The sequence below is a fragment of the Uranotaenia lowii genome, chromosome 2 (assembly GCF_029784155.1).
Source record: "Uranotaenia lowii strain MFRU-FL chromosome 2, ASM2978415v1, whole genome shotgun sequence".
NCBI lineage: Eukaryota > Metazoa > Arthropoda > Insecta > Diptera > Culicidae > Uranotaenia > Uranotaenia lowii.
This window is the reverse complement of record NC_073692.1, coordinates 251,326,785-251,349,424: the sequence shown is the minus strand read 5'-3', so window position 1 is coordinate 251,349,424 and position 22,640 is coordinate 251,326,785. Positions and strand designations below refer to the sequence as shown.

General features: G+C 45.1%; 1 protein-coding gene across 1 annotated transcript in view; it reads left to right on the top strand.

The window, feature by feature from the left end:
* LOC129749731 (uncharacterized) overlaps positions 1-21,942 on the top strand; it is a 47,334-nt gene extending 25,392 nt beyond the window's left edge. The window contains exons 2-4 of the mRNA XM_055744786.1: positions 15,718-19,297; positions 19,470-20,236; positions 20,715-21,942. Of these exons, the coding sequence (XP_055600761.1) occupies positions 15,754-19,297; positions 19,470-20,236; positions 20,715-21,677 (5,274 nt within the window). The 5' untranslated portion in view covers positions 15,718-15,753 and the 3' untranslated portion in view covers positions 21,678-21,942. The remainder of the gene's footprint in view (positions 1-15,717; positions 19,298-19,469; positions 20,237-20,714) is intronic.
* The last annotated feature ends 698 nt before the right edge of the window (positions 21,943-22,640 follow it).

The following is a 22,640-nucleotide window of genomic DNA, read 5'->3' as shown; positions in this document are numbered from 1 at the left end:
CGTCTTCAAGGAGAAGATGAGCCGTTCAGCAACTTCTACCAAGACATCGACATGCTTTTCAGCCACGTTCAGCCGCCGATGGCGGAGGAAGAGAAGCTGTTCATAATAAAAAAGAACGTCAACTCTACATACGCAGCTATTGCCGCCGCGCAGCACACTCGAACAGTCTATCAGCTAGTGGAGGCGTGCAAAGAATTCGACGACTTCAACAGACTTCAGCAGAACATGCGGCGCATGACAGTGCCTCACAGCGCGCTGATAGAACCTACGTTAGCAACTCCGGCACCAACGCGTCAACACAGAACGGCGATTCAGAACCAACGCTTCAGTCGTGTCAACGTGATGGAGGCGAATGCAGTGCAACGGGCGAAGCTGGAAACAGTGCAAATGGAAGGTGAAGCAACCGTATCGGAGGAGCGAAGCGACAGCGCGGATAGCAAAATCGAGATGCTGATACAACAGGTCGACGCCTTACGCATGAGGTTTGATCGCAACGAAGGAGCAGCTAGATCGCAGAACCAGATCCAGAGCAACGTTCAGCCGCAGCAACCAAGAGAAGTCAGGGACGCAAACAGGCAACGTCAGGCAGACAACGTATGCTGGAACTGCGACGAAGCTGGTCACCGCTTTACGGATTGCAGAAAGCCTCAAGCCATTCTATTTTGTTATCGCTGTGGGCAGAAGGGCTATTCACTCCGAAGTTGTCCGTCTTGTCAACACCGATCGGGAAACGCGCAGGCGGGGACTCAACCACAGAGGGAGCAGAATCCTCGCACTATGTAGACGATCCCTCAAGCATTCCAGAATTTCGTCAAATCAACACGCTTATCATCAATTTAGAAAACGACAACAGACCGCACGCCGTTGTAGACGTTTTAGGCGAGCAGATGACTGGGTTATTGGACAGCGGCGCAAATTGTTCGCTTCTCGGTGGTCGTTTGGTGGAAGTAGTCAACCGGTTGGGACTTCGCAAAACAGCTTTGGTTGGAGGTATCCAGACAGCGGATGGTACACAGCATCGTTGTGAATCCTTCGTTAGGCTTCCGATAGCATACAACGGAAAGAACGAGACGGTTCCAGTGATTCTTCTTCCTTCGTTACCAGATTGTCTCATCCTCGGGATGAATTTCTGGAATACCTTCGGGGTGCAAGCCATTTGTAGCACCATTAAAGCTGACATCGCCGAACAGGTCGAGGAGTCGGAGAGAATGAAGCCACTTAGCCAGCAGCAGCAGGAGATCCTAGCGAAGACGATTCAACTGTTTCCTGTAGCCGAAGACGGAAAGCTGGGAAGAACCGACATGTACAGCCATCGGATTGACATCGGTGAAGCCAAGCCTAGGAAACAGCGGTTTTATCAAATGTCGAAGTATGTACTTGAAGAGGTGAATAAAGAGGTGGATCGAATGATACAGCTGGATGTCATCGAGGAGGCTCGTTTCTCACCCTGGAATAACCCGTTAGTAGCTGTCAAAAAGAAGAACGGTAGTTATCGTGTTTGTCTAGACGCAAGGCACCTGAACAGCATCATGACGAATGAAGGCTACCCAATTCCACAAATCTCAGCGATCGTGAACAACTTGGGTGGATGCACATACATTTCCTCGATAGACCTCAAGGACGCGTTTTGGCAGCTGCCGCTGGAAGAGAACTCTAGGCCGTCTACAGCGTTCACCGTGCCGCAACGTGGACACTTCCAGTTCAAGGTAGTTCCCTTCGGACTTTGTACAGCTAGCCAAGCGTTAGCTAGGTTGATGACATACTTGTTCGCGGAGCTAGAGCCACAGGTGTTTCACTATCTGGATGACATCATCATCTGTTCGCGCTCATTTGACGAGCACATTACGACGCTGGAGGAAGTCGCTGCCAGACTGCGACGCGCCAAGCTGACGATATCGAAGGAGAAATCGAAGTTTTGTAGAGCGGAGATGAAATATCTTGGGTATGTGCTCAACGAAAAGGGTTGGAACGTTGACGACGACAAGATCAAGTGTATTGTGCAGTTTCCGATACCGACGTCACGCAAGGAAGTCCAGAGGTTCCTGGGATTGTGCAACTGGTACCGCAGATTTATCGGGGATTTCTCCAAGATCGCTACTCCACTAACTGAGCTGACGAAGGCGAAAACAAAGTTCCAGTGGTCGGAGAAGGCGGAAGACGCATTCCTTAAGTTGAAGTCAGCATTAGTCTCGGCACCTGTACTAGCCATGCCAGACTACACTAAACCATTTTCCATCGCGTGTGACGCCAGCGACGTGGCGATAGGCGCAGTGCTGACACAGGAGTGGGAAGGTCAAGAACATCCAGTCTGCTATTTCTCGCAGAAACTATCGTCGTCTGAAAGGAAGTACTCAGTCACCGAGAGAGAGTGCCTTGCGGTAATTCGGGCAATTGAGAAGTTTAGAGGATACGTGGAGGGCGTTCGCTTCGTCGTCTTCTGCGATCACGCCGCTCTAAGCTACCTGAAGCACATGAAGAACCCGACGGCGTTGATGAGCCGCTGGTTGTTACGCCTGAATGCCTTCGACTTTGAAATCAAGTACCGGAAAGGATCCATCAACGTTGTTCCAGATGCCCTTTCAAGGATCGCCACTGCCACGGTGTTCACAGTTTCTACAGTTCAGGACACCTGGTACACAAAATTGGTTGAACGCGTCGAGAAGGAAGGAGGAAAGTTCCCAGATTTCCGGCTAGTTAATGGCGAACTCTTCAAGAATTGCCTAGTCAAGGATGAGGTTTGAGCAACGAAACACCGTTGGAAGAAGGTGGTGCCAACAGAAAAGAGAGCTGAGGTCATCCAGAAATTCCACGATTCGGCTTCTGCGGCACACCTAGGATTCCGGAAGACTTGGGCGAAGGTTCAAGCTCACTTTTACTGGCCAAAGATGATGCAGGACGTAGCGAAATACGTAAGAGGTTGCGACACTTGCAAGGCGTGCAAATCACCGACTACAACATTGATGCCGAGTATGGGAGCCATGAAACCAGCGAAACTGCCTTGGGAACTCATCTCAGTGGACTTTGTAGGCCCGTTCACTCGTTCCAAAGCTGGCAACACGGTGATGCTGGTAGTCGTTGATTGGGTGACGAAGTATGTTATTGCGCATCCGATGCGATCGGCAGATGCAGCGAAGATGGTCGAGTTTTTGGAGCAGCAGATCTTCCTGAAGTTTTCCAGACCTCGGATCGTTTTATCAGACAATGGGAAGCAGTTCTTGTCGGCATCGTTCAAAGCACTACTAGCCAAGCACAAAATATCCCACATGCAGACCGCTTTCTATTGCCCGATGGTCAATAATGCAGAGAGGGTCAATAGAGTATTGATTACCTGTATTCGTTCGCTTCTGGAGGACGATCATCGTGCTTGGGACGAGAATCTACCAGCTATCCTAGCCGCGATTAACAGCGCAAGACATGACGTTACCGGTGTGAGCCCGCACATGGCAAACTTCGGTCGTGAACTTATTCTCTACACGGACCTGTATGACCAACAGCACCTCAACACTTCCGACGATCCGAAGGTTGCTCAGGATCTACGCATTTCTACTATCAACCGTATCCAGCAGTTCGTGGTGAAGAAGATTCGGAGCAATTATGACAAATCGAAGCAGCGTTACGATCTAAGAAAGCGATCGGTGAATTTCCAGGTTGGAGATGTGGTTTGGCGAAGATCGTTCACGTTATCGTCGAAGGCCGATCACATAAACCAAAAGCTGAATCCTAAGTTGGTGCCGGCGTTGATAAAGCAGATCATCGGCGCAAATCTATATCTCTTGGAAGATGTCATCAGCGGGAAGCAAGGTCGCTATCACGCCAAAGACATCAAGGCCGACTAAGTTTCTATTTGAAAGCTATGTAAGCAGCAACGCTAACCACAAACTCAACTTGAGCAGAAAACACGAAATGGAGAAGGCTGAAGGACCAACATCATTTTGAAACCTCGCCCCAACAAATCGGAGAAATTAGGCAGAAATTCTTCCATCCGAATAACTCAACGGAACTCGTCGCTAGTACACCGACGAATACGAAGAAGTAGGCGTTCATGAAGGAGACAACGGCCTTGCGTGGGACCAGCGTCAGCTGTACAGACTCTGAGAACTCCGCCATGCAGTTCGTCAGAATTTGGGGAGGGCCGGCAACCTTGCGTGGGATTGCCGCCACTCAGTGTCCTGAAAGCAATCCTGTCATTCACAAGCAGCGTAATCGCGCTGGGGATAGTAGCACTGGTGAGTCACCGTAGCCAGGCGCTGCATACCATGTCGCTGCAATTGAAACGATTGTCAGGACACCAAAAACCACAAAAACGACCGATAGGAACACATTCAAGCTATGTAAGCAGACTTCATGTTGTAGACCACGAGCAGTAAACGCCACCCAAACATGAAATGATGATGGCTGACGGACCAACATCCCACTCTAGAAACCTCGCCTCTCATACTCATCGGAGAAACAGTCATTGCTGGAACGCCAAGCATAACCGTGAAGAATTTCCGCAGTCCTAGTGAAGAGTGAAAACCCTTGACACCACCAACGGCATGAGGCAGCAAGACATCGAATAGTAACTACGGAGAATACTCGTCACTGAACAACATATGCAGCCAGCAGACGTAGGTATCAAACCCTGAATAGGACGAAACACCCCATTCGACAACACGTCCGATTATGACAGCAGTACCCGAATGTGACAAATCCCGAATACGACAACACCTGAATGTGACAAATCCCGAAAACGACAACACCTGAATGCGACAAATCCCGAATACGTCAACACCTAAATGCGACAAATCCCGAATACGTCGACACCTGAATGCGACAACTCCCGAATGCGAAACATCCCGAATGCGACAACTCCCGAAGGTGACAATTACCGATGCAGCGACACACCGAACTCGACATTACCCGAATGCGTTAAGTCAAGAACGCCTCACTTCGCCCTACCAGGACAGAAACCGGAGAAGCAAAGCCATCAGTCAAGGAGCAAAACAACGCAGGTACTTCCCGAAAATGACACTCCAACGAATACAGCACTGCATTGCAAGTTGTGAGGGGTAGACTTTATGACGGCCGCTACCGCCATATCGACTTCAGTGTAGGCTGTGAAACTTCGTACAGGACGCACTCATACAGTCGTTTACCGAGCTATGTAGAACCATCGCAGCAATCCACAAGGTTGCAGCAACAACAAACTGTGCAGCACGTAAGACTAGAGGACACAGAACAGTCAAAAAACCTCGTCTACAACTTAGCACAAGCACCATAAACGAGAACGATTAAAATGTCAAGAAACCATACAGCTATCGACAATTAAACAACCTCAGCATAATCTTATGTTGATCTATCTTAGTCTAGAATTAGAGCATAATGTTAAGGAGCATAGTATTGATTAGTATTTCTATGGTAGTGAATTAAAATTTGAGGCATGGGGTTTTGAGGATAGTCTTCGGTTGTAGGGGGTTGTCATGACACTTCCCTTCAAAAGCAACGCGAATTGGAAGCGCGGTAAAACTTCCATCTGGACTCATGACAATTTGGGTGCTAAATCCACCCTTTCCCGAGGAATACCGACATAGACATGCCTCCATATCATTGAGCTAATAATCTGTTCTTTTTGGATCTTGCAGTTCCTTTTGTGAGATCTCTTGGTTAGTCAATTGAACCAAATAAGATTTCGGATGAATGTTTACCACAAGACTGTTTGGTAGTAGAGTGGTTAGGGCGGCATAGAGACGACTTCGCCAGCTTGGCTGGTTTACTGATCACTTCTGGCAACATGGATTGTCGTTATGTATTTGTGGCTTTGTGGACGTTAAGGATCAACCGATCTGGTGAGCTGTGGGCTCATGTATATAAGTTTTGTTGAAGTTTAGCTTCGTCGTACCGTTCAAGATATACTTGAGGATAAACATCTCGATCTGAATAGTCTCTATGTCGTTCCTGGTTTGAACAGAATTTTGAGTTTCTTGTGAGCTTGCTTCGCTTCAGCTCACAAGAAACTCCTCTCTTGTGGTAGTGTTGTGTAACGTCTTTATCAAAATTGAGTATGATATGGCTTAAGCACCCTAAAATAATGAAATGCGTTTGAGCGTGTATAAATGACAACCGAGGGGAAAACGTCAAAAAAGAAAGGAGGCCACGCGGCAGAAAGAAGGCGGGCTGGCTTCGAAAAGGAGACACACCGGCAGCCGAACAAAAGAAGGAAGGACGTCGTTTCTCACCTAAAAAAACTCGCGACGTGTGTCGTGCGGTCCGGTTGAAAATTTGGTTCGATTGTGCTTTTCTCGTTGCAATTTAATTCCGCGAGTGATGCGATAATTGTCCGTGATTCGAATCGGAAGTAAACTTCACGGAAACATTACAAGCAGCCCCGAATTATTATACCGGAGAAAGCGTCAAGAAAAGAAAAAGAAAGAAAAAGGGAGGCCACGCGGCAGGAAAAAGGCGGGCTGGCTTCGAAAAGAGACACACCAGCAGCCGAACGAAAAAAGGAAGGACGTCGTTTTCGTCGACTGTGCCCGGGCTTTTCGAAGATCTCGCGTGAAAAGTGAATTGGTTGGCTAATTTCGAGTTACCCGTTGTTTAACTCCGTCGAAAGTTGGTGCGAACGGTGGCCAGTTCCGGGGGGCACCGGAAACATCTGAATTCGGGACCGGGTCTCGCGTTTCCGCAAGAAGGTCATCCACGTTGACGTCTTTCTTCATCTGCTCGCTGTCACTACGCACGTCAGTGTTGAACCGACCAGGATTCTGGTGTTGCTGTAGGGGCGCGGTCAAAGTAGCGGTAACAGTAGGGTCGAGATCGCAAGAAGGAAAAGGAACCGTATCCTCCGCGAAAGCCTGCAGTGGGAAGGAAGAGGAATTTTGTAGTGCCCCTATCACCGCGCTGCCCACGCTGCTGCCGGAATCGGAAGGTGAGTGACGCACATTTGTCTCACGCTAGGGTGCCCGGCATTAGGCCGGAACTATAAGCCTTTATTTCTGTCCTGGCCACGGATTGCGCTACTTTACAATTAGAGGGTCTCTTTCGCTACATTGGCGCCCAACGTAAATGAATCCAATCACTGAAGCAATCACTATTATTGTTCAGTTATTTTGAAATTATAACTGAGAATTTTTGAAGTTTTGTGGCATTTTGTAAGTTTGTGCGACTTTTTGAATTAGTCCCACTTTTGTTCGTTACCACTACCATAAGTTATTAGCTCATTTAAACAACACTATGGATCCTTCTTGTCTAACGGAGGAAGAGATCAATTATGAATTGGCTCTGAGACACATTCCACGGCTCACTTCTATCAATCGCCGTGCAAGAGCAGTTCGATTACGTGCATTAATGCAAGAAGATGAAATTAGAGGTAGATTTTATGAAGATTCGTCTCACGTCATGGACGTTGAGCAAAATATTAGTATATGCCAAGGCGCAATGCGCGAACTTTTACCTGAAATTGAAAACGCATTTAAGAGAAGCGATTTGGACTTTATTCGCCAAACTCGTTCTCGCTTGATTCACTACCGAAATAGACTAGACATAATTGAAGCTCCTAGTAAATTGTCGGATACTTTTTCAACGCTGTCTCTTCTCGTACAATTCACGCTCGAAGATGTTGACGACGCGCTCGGGAGAAAAAACAAACGTGCTACTAAATCTGTCAACGCGAATAGTGCATCTAATATGAGTGGTCCACCAGATGTCAGGGAAGAAGCTGAGGAAGTAGCAGCAGCTCAAGCAACAGCGAACGAAGGAGGAAGGTCAGCCAGGAGCACCGGAGCGATACCGAGGACGACTTCACAAGCTAATTCGTCAGATGCTTTTCGAGGTTTCGACGACAACGGGAACGAACCGTGCAACAGCTCTTCCTTCAACGCTTCGCATCGTTCTACAGCAGCATTTCCGGGCCAAGCCAGCCGAAGCTTGCACGATTCAGCTACAGCTAGAGCATCGGGAATAAACATCAGGGGACGCAGTACAGCAGCAGCTAGTTCAAATCCTTGGCAGCAACACATCAACATTGCTGACTGGAATCCTTGGGAACCGCGGGACTCACAACGATCGAGGCAGCCGCACACTAAAGCCACATTAGGTTTTGGTGTCGGTGATACTCCACCACCACCTTACCGGGTTCCAAGATTCGATGCGGGTGAAGACAACGCTCGAGCTGAATACGACCGTTTGCGGGAAGAAATTTTGGCTGATTTGTGGCGACAAGGCTACGGCAGACAACACACAACTCCAGAAAACAATTTTGCTTTTGGCGAGGATCGAAGAACGAAAGCAATTCACAACTGGCGGCTACAGTACGAAGGTGAAACGGATGGAGTTTCTCTCAACACATTCCTGCTTCAAGTCGAAACCTTCGCGAATTCGGAAGACATTCCAGGAGAGCTGATCTTAAAGAACATCAAGCATTTCCTAAAGGGCGATGCTCTGCGATGGTACGTCAGCGCCTTCCGTCGTGGGAGTATTCGGACTTGGTCAGCATTCAAAGCAGAGATCCGGAAGCACTTCCTGCCGAGCAACTATTCGTACGTCGTTCGGGTAGAAGCTTATCACCGTCTTCAAGGAGAAGATGAGCCGTTCAGCAACTTCTACCAAGACATCGACATGCTTTTCAGCCACGTTCAGCCGCCGATGGCGGAGGAAGAGAAGCTGTTCATAATAAAAAAGAACGTCAACTCTACATACGCAGCTATTGCCGCCGCGCAGCACACTCGAACAGTCTATCAGCTAGTGGAGGCGTGCAAAGAATTCGACGACTTCAACAGACTTCAGCAGAACATGCGGCGCATGACAGTGCCTCACAGCGCGCTGATAGAACCTACGTTAGCAACTCCGGCACCAACGCGTCAACACAGAACGGCGATTCAGAACCAACGCTTCAGTCGTGTCAACGTGATGGAGGCGAATGCAGTGCAACGGGCGAAGCTGGAAACAGTGCAAATGGAAGGTGAAGCAACCGTATCGGAGGAGCGAAGCGACAGCGCGGATAGCAAAATCGAGATGCTGATACAACAGGTCGACGCCTTACGCATGAGGTTTGATCGCAACGAAGGAGCAGCTAGATCGCAGAACCAGATCCAGAGCAACGTTCAGCCGCAGCAACCAAGAGAAGTCAGGGACGCAAACAGGCAACGTCAGGCAGACAACGTATGCTGGAACTGCGACGAAGCTGGTCACCGCTTTACGGATTGCAGAAAGCCTCAAGCCATTCTATTTTGTTATCGCTGTGGGCAGAAGGGCTATTCACTCCGAAGTTGTCCGTCTTGTCAACACCGATCGGGAAACGCGCAGGCGGGGACTCAACCACAGAGGGAGCAGAATCCTCGCACTATGTAGACGATCCCTCAAGCATTCCAGAATTTCGTCAAATCAACACGCTTATCATCAATTTAGAAAACGACAACAGACCGCACGCCGTTGTAGACGTTTTAGGCGAGCAGATGACTGGGTTATTGGACAGCGGCGCAAATTGTTCGCTTCTCGGTGGTCGTTTGGTGGAAGTAGTCAACCGGTTGGGACTTCGCAAAACAGCTTTGGTTGGAGGTATCCAGACAGCGGATGGTACACAGCATCGTTGTGAATCCTTCGTTAGGCTTCCGATAGCATACAACGGAAAGAACGAGACGGTTCCAGTGATTCTTCTTCCTTCGTTACCAGATTGTCTCATCCTCGGGATGAATTTCTGGAATACCTTCGGGGTGCAAGCCATTTGTAGCACCATTAAAGCTGACATCGCCGAACAGGTCGAGGAGTCGGAGAGAATGAAGCCACTTAGCCAGCAGCAGCAGGAGATCCTAGCGAAGACGATTCAACTGTTTCCTGTAGCCGAAGACGGAAAGCTGGGAAGAACCGACATGTACAGCCATCGGATTGACATCGGTGAAGCCAAGCCTAGGAAACAGCGGTTTTATCAAATGTCGAAGTATGTACTTGAAGAGGTGAATAAAGAGGTGGATCGAATGATACAGCTGGATGTCATCGAGGAGGCTCGTTTCTCACCCTGGAATAACCCGTTAGTAGCTGTCAAAAAGAAGAACGGTAGTTATCGTGTTTGTCTAGACGCAAGGCACCTGAACAGCATCATGACGAATGAAGGCTACCCAATTCCACAAATCTCAGCGATCGTGAACAACTTGGGTGGATGCACATACATTTCCTCGATAGACCTCAAGGACGCGTTTTGGCAGCTGCCGCTGGAAGAGAACTCTAGGCCGTCTACAGCGTTCACCGTGCCGCAACGTGGACACTTCCAGTTCAAGGTAGTTCCCTTCGGACTTTGTACAGCTAGCCAAGCGTTAGCTAGGTTGATGACATACTTGTTCGCGGAGCTAGAGCCACAGGTGTTTCACTATCTGGATGACATCATCATCTGTTCGCGCTCATTTGACGAGCACATTACGACGCTGGAGGAAGTCGCTGCCAGACTGCGACGCGCCAAGCTGACGATATCGAAGGAGAAATCGAAGTTTTGTAGAGCGGAGATGAAATATCTTGGGTATGTGCTCAACGAAAAGGGTTGGAACGTTGACGACGACAAGATCAAGTGTATTGTGCAGTTTCCGATACCGACGTCACGCAAGGAAGTCCAGAGGTTCCTGGGATTGTGCAACTGGTACCGCAGATTTATCGGGGATTTCTCCAAGATCGCTACTCCACTAACTGAGCTGACGAAGGCGAAAACAAAGTTCCAGTGGTCGGAGAAGGCGGAAGACGCATTCCTTAAGTTGAAGTCAGCATTAGTCTCGGCACCTGTACTAGCCATGCCAGACTACACTAAACCATTTTCCATCGCGTGTGACGCCAGCGACGTGGCGATAGGCGCAGTGCTGACACAGGAGTGGGAAGGTCAAGAACATCCAGTCTGCTATTTCTCGCAGAAACTATCGTCGTCTGAAAGGAAGTACTCAGTCACTGAGAGAGAGTGCCTTGCGGTAATTCGGGCAATTGAGAAGTTTAGAGGATACGTGGAGGGCGTTCGCTTCGTCGTCTTCTGCGATCACGCCGCTCTAAGCTACCTGAAGCACATGAAGAACCCGACGGCGTTGATGAGCCGCTGGTTGTTACGCCTGAATGCCTTCGACTTTGAAATCAAGTACCGGAAAGGATCCATCAACGTTGTTCCAGATGCCCTTTCAAGGATCGCCACTGCCACGGTGTTCACAGTTTCTACAGTTCAGGACACCTGGTACACAAAATTGGTTGAACGCGTCGAGAAGGAAGGAGGAAAGTTCCCAGATTTCCGGCTAGTTAATGGCGAACTCTTCAAGAATTGCCTAGTCAAGGATGAGGTTTGAGCAACGAAACACCGTTGGAAGAAGGTGGTGCCAACAGAAAAGAGAGCTGAGGTCATCCAGAAATTCCACGATTCGGCTTCTGCGGCACACCTAGGATTCCGGAAGACTTGGGCGAAGGTTCAAGCTCACTTTTACTGGCCAAAGATGATGCAGGACGTAGCGAAATACGTAAGAGGTTGCGACACTTGCAAGGCGTGCAAATCACCGACTACAACATTGATGCCGAGTATGGGAGCCATGAAACCAGCGAAACTGCCTTGGGAACTCATCTCAGTGGACTTTGTAGGCCCGTTCACTCGTTCCAAAGCTGGCAACACGGTGATGCTGGTAGTCGTTGATTGGGTGACGAAGTATGTTATTGCGCATCCGATGCGATCGGCAGATGCAGCGAAGATGGTCGAGTTTTTGGAGCAGCAGATCTTCCTGAAGTTTTCCAGACCTCGGATCGTTTTATCAGACAATGGGAAGCAGTTCTTGTCGGCATCGTTCAAAGCACTACTAGCCAAGCACAAAATATCCCACATGCAGACCGCTTTCTATTGCCCGATGGTCAATAATGCAGAGAGGGTCAATAGAGTATTGATTACCTGTATTCGTTCGCTTCTGGAGGACGATCATCGTGCTTGGGACGAGAATCTACCAGCTATCCTAGCCGCGATTAACAGCGCAAGACATGACGTTACCGGTGTGAGCCCGCACATGGCAAACTTCGGTCGTGAACTTATTCTCTACACGGACCTGTATGACCAACAGCACCTCAACACTTCCGACGATCCGAAGGTTGCTCAGGATCTACGCATTTCTACTATCAACCGTATCCAGCAGTTCGTGGTGAAGAAGATTCGGAGCAATTATGACAAATCGAAGCAGCGTTACGATCTAAGAAAGCGATCGGTGAATTTCCAGGTTGGAGATGTGGTTTGGCGAAGATCGTTCACGTTATCGTCGAAGGCCGATCACATAAACCAAAAGCTGAATCCTAAGTTGGTGCCGGCGTTGATAAAGCAGATCATCGGCGCAAATCTATATCTCTTGGAAGATGTCATCAGCGGGAAGCAAGGTCGCTATCACGCCAAAGACATCAAGGCCGACTAAGTTTCTATTTGAAAGCTATGTAAGCAGCAACGCTAACCACAAACTCAACTTGAGCAGAAAACACGAAATGGAGAAGGCTGAAGGACCAACATCATTTTGAAACCTCGCCCCAACAAATCGGAGAAATTAGGCAGAAATTCTTCCATCCGAATAACTCAACGGAACTCGTCGCTAGTACACCGACGAATACGAAGAAGTAGGCGTTCATGAAGGAGACAACGGCCTTGCGTGGGACCAGCGTCAGCTGTACAGACTCTGAGAACTCCGCCATGCAGTTCGTCAGAATTTGGGGAGGGCCGGCAACCTTGCGTGGGATTGCCGCCACTCAGTGTCCTGAAAGCAATCCTGTCATTCACAAGCAGCGTAATCGCGCTGGGGATAGTAGCACTGGTGAGTCACCGTAGCCAGGCGCTGCATACCATGTCGCTGCAATTGAAACGATTGTCAGGACACCAAAAACCACAAAAACGACCGATAGGAACACATTCAAGCTATGTAAGCAGACTTCATGTTGTAGACCACGAGCAGTAAACGCCACCCAAACATGAAATGATGATGGCTGACGGACCAACATCCCACTCTAGAAACCTCGCCTCTCATACTCATCGGAGAAACAGTCATTGCTGGAACGCCAAGCATAACCGTGAAGAATTTCCGCAGTCCTAGTGAAGAGTGAAAACCCTTGACACCACCAACGGCATGAGGCAGCAAGACATCGAATAGTAACTACGGAGAATACTCGTCACTGAACAACATATGCAGCCAGCAGACGTAGGTATCAAACCCTGAATAGGACGAAACACCCCATTCGACAACACGTCCGATTATGACAGCAGTACCCGAATGTGACAAATCCCGAATACGACAACACCTGAATGTGACAAATCCCGAAAACGACAACACCTGAATGCGACAAATCCCGAATACGTCAACACCTAAATGCGACAAATCCCGAATACGTCGACACCTGAATGCGACAACTCCCGAATGCGAAACATCCCGAATGCGACAACTCCCGAAGGTGACAATTACCGATGCAGCGACACACCGAACTCGACATTACCCGAATGCGTTAAGTCAAGAACGCCTCACTTCGCCCTACCAGGACAGAAACCGGAGAAGCAAAGCCATCAGTCAAGGAGCAAAACAACGCAGGTACTTCCCGAAAATGACACTCCAACGAATACAGCACTGCATTGCAAGTTGTGAGGGGTAGACTTTATGACGGCCGCTACCGCCATATCGACTTCAGTGTAGGCTGTGAAACTTCGTACAGGACGCACTCATACAGTCGTTTACCGAGCTATGTAGAACCATCGCAGCAATCCACAAGGTTGCAGCAACAACAAACTGTGCAGCACGTAAGACTAGAGGACACAGAACAGTCAAAAAACCTCGTCTACAACTTAGCACAAGCACCATAAACGAGAACGATTAAAATGTCAAGAAACCATACAGCTATCGACAATTAAACAACCTCAGCATAATCTTATGTTGATCTATCTTAGTCTAGAATTAGAGCATAATGTTAAGGAGCATAGTATTGATTAGTATTTCTATGGTAGTGAATTAAAATTTGAGGCATGGGGTTTTGAGGATAGTCTTCGGTTGTAGGGGGTTGTCATGACACTTCCCTTCAAAAGCAACGCGAATTGGAAGCGCGGTAAAACTTCCATCTGGACTCATGACAATTTGGGTGCTAAATCCACCCTTTCCCGAGGAATACCGACATAGACATGCCTCCATATCATTGAGCTAATAATCTGTTCTTTTTGGATCTTGCAGTTCCTTTTGTGAGATCTCTTGGTTAGTCAATTGAACCAAATAAGATTTCGGATGAATGTTTACCACAAGACTGTTTGGTAGTAGAGTGGTTAGGGCGGCATAGAGACGACTTCGCCAGCTTGGCTGGTTTACTGATCACTTCTGGCAACATGGATTGTCGTTATGTATTTGTGGCTTTGTGGACGTTAAGGATCAACCGATCTGGTGAGCTGTGGGCTCATGTATATAAGTTTTGTTGAAGTTTAGCTTCGTCGTACCGTTCAAGATATACTTGAGGATAAACATCTCGATCTGAATAGTCTCTATGTCGTTCCTGGTTTGAACAGAATTTTGAGTTTCTTGTGAGCTTGCTTCGCTTCAGCTCACAAGAAACTCCTCTCTTGTGGTAGTGTTGTGTAACGTCTTTATCAAAATTGAGTATGATATGGCTTAAGCACCCTAAAATAATGAAATGCGTTTGAGCGTGTATAAATGACAACCGAGGGGAAAACGTCAAAAAAGAAAGGAGGCCACGCGGCAGAAAGAAGGCGGGCTGGCTTCGAAAAGGAGACACACCGGCAGCCGAACAAAAGAAGGAAGGACGTCGTTTCTCACCTAAAAAAACTCGCGACGTGTGTCGTGCGGTCCGGTTGAAAATTTGGTTCGATTGTGCTTTTCTCGTTGCAATTTAATTCCGCGAGTGATGCGATAATTGTCCGTGATTCGAATCGGAAGTAAACTTCACGGAAACATTACAAGCAGCCCCGAATTATTATACCGGAGAAAGCGTCAAGAAAAGAAAAAGAAAGAAAAAGGGAGGCCACGCGGCAGGAAAAAGGCGGGCTGGCTTCGAAAAGAGACACACCAGCAGCCGAACGAAAAAAGGAAGGACGTCGTTTTCGTCGACTGTGCCCGGGCTTTTCGAAGATCTCGCGTGAAAAGTGAATTGGTTGGCTAATTTCGAGTTACCCGTTGTTTAACTCCGTCGAAAGTTGGTGCGAACGGTGGCCAGTTCCGGGGGGCACCGGAAACATCTGAATTCGGGACCGGGTCTCGCGTTTCCGCAAGAAGGTCATCCACGTTGACGTCTTTCTTCATCTGCTCGCTGTCACTACGCACGTCAGTGTTGAACCGACCAGGATTCTGGTGTTGCTGTAGGGGCGCGGTCAAAGTAGCGGTAACAGTAGGGTCGAGATCGCAAGAAGGAAAAGGAACCGTATCCTCCGCGAAAGCCTGCAGTGGGAAGGAAGAGGAATTTTGTAGTGCCCCTATCACCGCGCTGCCCACGCTGCTGCCGGAATCGGAAGGTGAGTGACGCACATTTGTCTCACGCTAGGGTGCCCGGCATTAGGCCGGAACTATAAGCCTTTATTTCTGTCCTGGCCACGGATTGCGCTACTTTACAATTAGAGGGTCTCTTTCGCTACACAGAATATATATATTATATTTGTTCTTTTGTTTGTTCAAGTCCCAACTAACTTTTTAACACTACAAGGTCATTGTGTGCTTGAAAGTATCAACGAACCTGTGTCGCCGAACATATCGTATAAACAATACTTTCTTTTTTTCACAGAATGACTCGCAATTGGTGCGTTTTTACGGTTCAATAATGGAATCTGCCGATGTATCTGACAACAAAGTATTCTCTCCGTCTTCTTTAGCTACATCAAATCGATTGCAAAAAGAATTGTCTAGGTTAACGATTCCCATTTTTAAACGTTCAGACGATTTTAAGGAATTACCCAACGATGTAAGTGAACGTGAACCAGCGTCCCCTTTTTTGGAAAAAGATCAGTACGATCATCGATTGCAGCAACATACCCACCAATCTACATTTTATTTTCATAATACGCCAGTTGGGGACGACATATCTCTGGAAAGAGTTAACTTCAATCTTGCTTGGAGTGAACTTGTTTTGCCGGTGTTTGTTTGCACTGTTGTAGTTATAGGAATTCTTACTGTTGGAGCATTGCTTTTTTTGTGGTTCAAAAACTTAGTTTCTGAGTCCAGAAAAACTACATTAATATCTCCTATAAAAATAGAAAAAGGAAAAAAATCTTTCAGAATGAGTGAATATGAAGCACAACCGGAAGATGAGACCGTTGCAAATAACAGCCCTTCTGTGCAAGCAGAGGATATAAATCAAGCAGAAGAAACAGGCGAAAGTCGAGAAATTTTGCCAAATGAACTAACACCTAAAGATTGTACCAGTCCTACACTTGATCGGAAAATCCATAAAACGAATACATCTGATAACTTATCAGTAGCGTACAGTCAACACAGTCTCAGGCGTGCTCAGGCAAAAACGTCTTTAAATAATGTTTCAATCATAAATACATCACCAAATGCATTTTCTTCTCCTTCGCCAACAATCAAATCTGCAGGCAAAAAATTTAGTTTTAACCAAACAAGCTTTTATGAACAACAGCAACAGCTATTGCAGTTTAAAGGTTCATTCAGTGGTAACGCTGAAGATAACGAAGAGAGTGCAGTGGAATGTCCAATTTCCAAAATATCCGTACTAAAGGGAGATGTATGCTGCGTACAGCCACCGCAACGTCTTTCGGAATCTCCTCTGTTTGATACTGGTCGCGTACCGGGATCTTCATCAAAAATTCATTTTGAATCGCATGGGGTGAAACCAAAATCTGTTAGTGAGAGCCTATCAGACGATAAAGAAAATATGATGAAATGCTCACCAATGGACCACGTTCCATCACGAGGTGTTAAAACTTTACGCGGTTCACATCCATTCACCGGTGTTGAATCCTCGGATATCCAGATGCTTTCAAGTAGGAAAGTTCTCACACAATCGCCTATATTTTTTGGAAGCGACCAAAATTCGCCGAACTATTACGACTCATCATCGTCTCCAACTTTAATACCATCACTAACGCCATCATCTGTATCGTCCGCAACAACGACTTATACTACTCCAAACGCTGCTATGAACAGCTGTAGTAGTTCAAGTAGTCTCAATAGATTTACATTTTCGCCAAAAATCGTTAATGAACTAAGTCAAACTGAATCTCCTCAAGTGACTGCAAATCATCCATCCAGTGCGAATGGAAAATTCGGCAATTCATACTTTCGTTTTCCGGATGTAGATTCGTTCACTCCACCTACCAGTGCTCAAACAGCAATTTTAAACAACAAAGGAACAGTTTTTAAAATACCATCTCTTGTTACCTCCTGGATACCGTCTCTGGATACACCTTCTAGTGAGCCAACAGCTCCTCAAAAATCTACAGACTCTCATGCTGATGGTATGGAGAGATTAAAAGAACCAGAAGAAGAAACGATGGCAACTGATCAACTTGATGGAATAGAGTCCAATGAGTGTAACACTAGATCTCGTGAAAGCGCAAAAGTGCTTATACCTGATAGCATTACTTCAACATCTCGAGCTACAAGGCGAGTTCGTCTCAAATCGATTTCTTTGGATTCTGAAGGGGCTCGTCTTGTTGAAGAGAATCTCACAACAAGTATTCCAGTAGAAGAACTTGTTGAAATTGCCGCTAATCAACCTCATCATTCAGTTTCCGATAACCAATTTCAATCAACAATGCAGTCAGAAATAATGGACTCTATTGATGGAAACAGCTGTAGAAAACAACGTAATATTTTTAATCTTACTTTGAATCTTAATGATAAGGATGAATCTTTGACGGTTGATGATGATTATAAGTTCAACGAGTTTTATTTCGAATACTACGATTATGATGATGATGAAGATGAGGAATATGACCTGGAATGTGGAAGCGTGGCCAGTCGAAAAAGTCAACATTCACAAATTCAAACACCGAGAACACCGACAATCACACAAACCCGTAAAAAAGCAAGTTCTCTAGATTCGGATCAATCGCTAAACTATTTACTACCGCAACCAGTAAGGACTCATAGTGCAATGGAAAAGGTAGAACACCGTACAAATACGAGAAATGTAGTACATCATTCTACATCGCTTAATACTCATACATCTTCGTTGTCTGTACCTACTACCCCAAAACGTCAACCGTATCGACTGCAACAGCAACAGCAGCACAGCAAATACAAGCCAAATCGGTATATGGGCGAAAATGCAACCACTAGTAACAATAGTCCTGCTTCAGAGCGCCATTTACTTTGTGGATTTCAGCAAAGGCTTGGTAGTTTCGAGGAAAACACAGATAGCTCTAATACAAATATGGATGACCACAAATATATTGGAGGTAGCAAAGGTAATCTTTCAAATTTGACTCTGGTGAAAGATCACACTTTAAGTAAGTCAAATGCAAATCTTAAAACCTTACCTGAAATAACGCCAGTGTGTGAATTTACCGAACCAAATAATGAACAACTAATAGTTGAGAAACCACCAACTCAAACTCTCAATAAAAGCCGATCTAGCATATTACAGAGGAGGGGATCAAACCATAGCTTAGTGTTGAACCTGGAAGCTGCTTCAGGAGATAGCGGTTTGACAAAAGGTTTGTCCGCCTCAAATTACAGCCTGAGCAACTACAAAGGATCGCACTTAAGCTTAGCTGGGTCGTCTTATAACTTGCAACAACATCAAACACACCACCAAGGACCCAATAAACCATCGGGTCAAACAGTTCAAATAAAGAAGAATCTGTTGCAACGTCGTGGATCAAACACTAGCTTAATCCTGAACCTACAGGGCTCCAGTAACAGCTTAAACCGTTACAACAGTCATAATTCTTTAAATATGCACAATCAACAGAATGTTCGTCCAGCTAAGAAAGGGTTACTTGAACGGCGAAATTCCAACACAAGTTTAACATTGATCAATGTTCAAAACAGGGCATTATCAGTATCGAACTGTAATCTCCCGGGATCGATTTGTAGTCTCAACAGTATGGCCACTTACCAAACACAGAACGACGGTCTAATGTTAGAGGAAGACGAACATCAGTTGGCTTCAAATAATGGCCAAACAAAATGCCGTGAACATTCTGCGACGTGTACTGGAAATGAACCACATCTTTCACCAAATTGTCAGCAGCACGGCGGGCGCCGCAAATTCCTAAGTTCAGATAGTCTGCATAACATTACAAATACCCGTGCCAGTTGTTGCTGCAAGCAGAAAGAAACCGACATAAACAACACGAATATGTGCTATCATCAGACACAAATCAACAGCCATAGTGGTGAGTATCTACCAATATTGTTTAATTATTGCCAGTTTGTTCGATACCTGAATATTCTATAGTATTTTAGAGTGTACCTAAAGATTATTGTTCGGAAAATGTTAGATTACTTGTAAAGGCTTATTGTTACAAACGCTTTTTGTAGTAAATAATAATTTTATTGTTTTTGTAGATTCCATGGAAGATTATAAACAAAACGAGACTTCACGATCGAATGAGTGTTCCTGTGTGTCTAATATGAACGGCAAAGGATCCGAAAAACGAGGAATAGCCGCAAACGATATGTTCAAATACAAAACAACAGTTACATCAACAGCATCCACGAACAATCTTACTCAATTCACATGTTGCGATTGCTGTTGTTGTAATTGTGCTGATGCGTTGGCCGGTGGTGTCAATACTATGAGCATTAGTAACACAAATGTTCGGAAAATCACTACTAAGCCACTAAGCCCGCAAACTACTAGTGAAGACTTCAAAATTTATTTGGCCAACATACAATTTCTACAAAACGCTTCTAACATGCTTTCTGCAACGTACATGAAAAATCTTCATGCTATATTCAAAAAAAGCTATGGATGTTACGACAAAAACAAAGACGATAATGTTTTACCAGGAGCGAACAACGATGTCAAGTTGACAAATTTGTCGATAATTCCGAATATTCCGAATACGGCCGACGGAACAGAAGCATGTGCTGCTGGTAAACGATCCGAAAATGAAGAGCTCATTTCTGAGGAAATGCAAAAACAAATGACACTTAAGATTCATCAAGAATTTTGGGATTTACCATCAAACTACCAAGAAAAGCCATTGGTTTTTGGTTCACAATCAAAAAATCGTTATAAAACCATTCTTCCAAATGAACATTCAAGAGTCATTTTGGAAATAGAACCTGGAATGTCCGCCGAACCCTACATTAACGCAAATTATATAAAGGTAAGTGAGAAAACGGCTAAATTAGGCCCTTTTTATTGAATTAAAACTGCTCGAATTCGAAAAATATATGAAAAATCGAGAAACTTCACAGGTTTGAAGCGCGTTTTCTCGAAACTAGATTTACGCACTTGCACCCCTCTGATCCCAAGCGCCTCAAATCTAAGAGGCTTGCTGTGAGAAAATAAATAGGAAAGTTGTTTACGTATCAGTAGTATTGGCACAGAATCTATAACTTGTTACGTCGTCAAAGAGTGATCATGACAAGCATGTTTAAAAAAATGCTACCCGCTTTTTTCAATTCCTGTAGTTTTTTTTTCAATCCTATTTGTTTGAATATAAATATTCTTTATACTTGTTAAAGGAGTAAAAGTACAAATGAGTTGGCGCGTATTATTCTCATATGGCTGCCCTCATCGCTCGCATCAATAAATTATTCAAGAAACTTAAACGCATAATCACGTTTGTCACTTTTTTGCAGGGACCGGATTATACCAATAATAGCTACATCGCTACGCAGGGCCCCATGGTTAATACCATATACGAGTTTTGGCTAATGGTACATCAAAACGTCATGAAATCAACTGCGCACAACATTAGCAAACTTTGTTCGGTAGAACAAAAGATTATTATGCTAACGGATTTCGTGGAAAATAACCGACAAAAATGTTCCGTATATTTTCCTCTAGAAATCAACGAATCTGTCGTATTTAGTAACTTAGCGAATATAAGTGTAGATACAGTATTATCAGCCACCGAATCAATCCTTACTGAACTGAAAGACAATTCAGAAACAAAAATATGCAAGGCAGCAGATCCAAGCATTAATTTTAATTACTTCCTCATTACTAACGTTGCAATATGCCGCAAAAACGGTTATACAATGCGTGAATTATTTGTTGTGCATTCGTACCAGAATCCCGTAGAACAGCAGGAAATTCGAGTCGCTTACACAGTACATCACTATTGGTTCCCAGACTGGCCAGATCATCGTTCTCCAGAAGATATCGACGTATTGTTGGATATGAGTTTAGACATCTTAGATAACAATTGTATGAAGGACTTCAGTAAAGAGCCGACCAATGAAAGAATACGTTCCCTTCCTATCATACACTGTTCAGCAGGAATAGGTAGAACAGGATGTTTATTAGCTATACTAAATGGGTTGAGTCAGATTCGATCATCGTTGAATCCCAATAAATCTCCCTGTGTAGTCAAAGGTACAGAAGCTTCTGGAGACAAAACAAAGTTCCCTTTGGTGCCAACAGAAAATCAAACTCTTTTATCCCAGTCAACTATCAATGAACAGGCGAGTGTAGATGTACTTGGTATTGTTTGTAATTTAAGGCTTCAACGCGGAGGAATGGTGCAGAACTCAGAACAATACGAACTTATACATAGGGCTTTATGTTTGTACATGCAAAAGCATAATCTTCAAAAGTAATTGTACTTTGCTGGAGATATTTATTAGATACGAAGATGACTCATATTGTTATTATATACACAATGACAACTCACCAAAGAATTTTATGATTCCTAAGTTTAGAACAGTAAGAGTATATTTTCATATTTTTTGCCGGAGTACTACAAATACCAACTTTTAAATTCTGATAGCAAAATTTGTAATACTCTTCGAGGTATAAAAATTTCAAAATATGTGGAGTTGATTGATACACATTTGTTGTAAAATAAACAGTATTGGATATAAACGTTGGAATGATAATCCTTTGAAAGAAAAATCCTGATTAACCTGTTTTCTCAGTTGGATTTTACAACCGTTTGCAATCGCAGTATGCAGTTGAGACGCCTACAATTAACGAATTACATCAAGAATTGATTTATCACGATCGTTCAATCATGAACGGATAAAATCAGAGAATAATCGACTTGAGAAGCAGTAGGTTGATCTTGCTCCGTCGCCCAAAGCAGCTGCCCGTCAACGATGCTGGACATATTTCCTAGGCTACGGAGATATCTGCCTTTTGTGCCTATCTGTCAGCTACTTCAATGCAGGTCCCGAAGAGCGATGAAGACACACATTTGGTTTACCTACATCAATTTAAGACATGTGTATTGAATGTTTTATTTTCTTGCAGATGACACTTGAATGGATTATTCCCTATGCATTTTCAAATACTAAAATGGGCTAAAAACCCATAAGAAAGGCAAATGATTCTGTTAAAGACATACAAGCAAGCACTTAATATGGCAAAATTGCGGTGAATTCATGCATCCATGAGGAAATAGCGTAAGCAATATAAGTTAAGTTTTTGGTAAGTAATAAAAAATGAAATATTTTCCTTCTTTCAAAAAAGGTAATATTTCAAGATTAGACCAATTAATTGTTTTAGTGTTGAAAATTTATGGCTTAATAAGGAACAATGTCAGTGGTATTTCGGAAATTTTT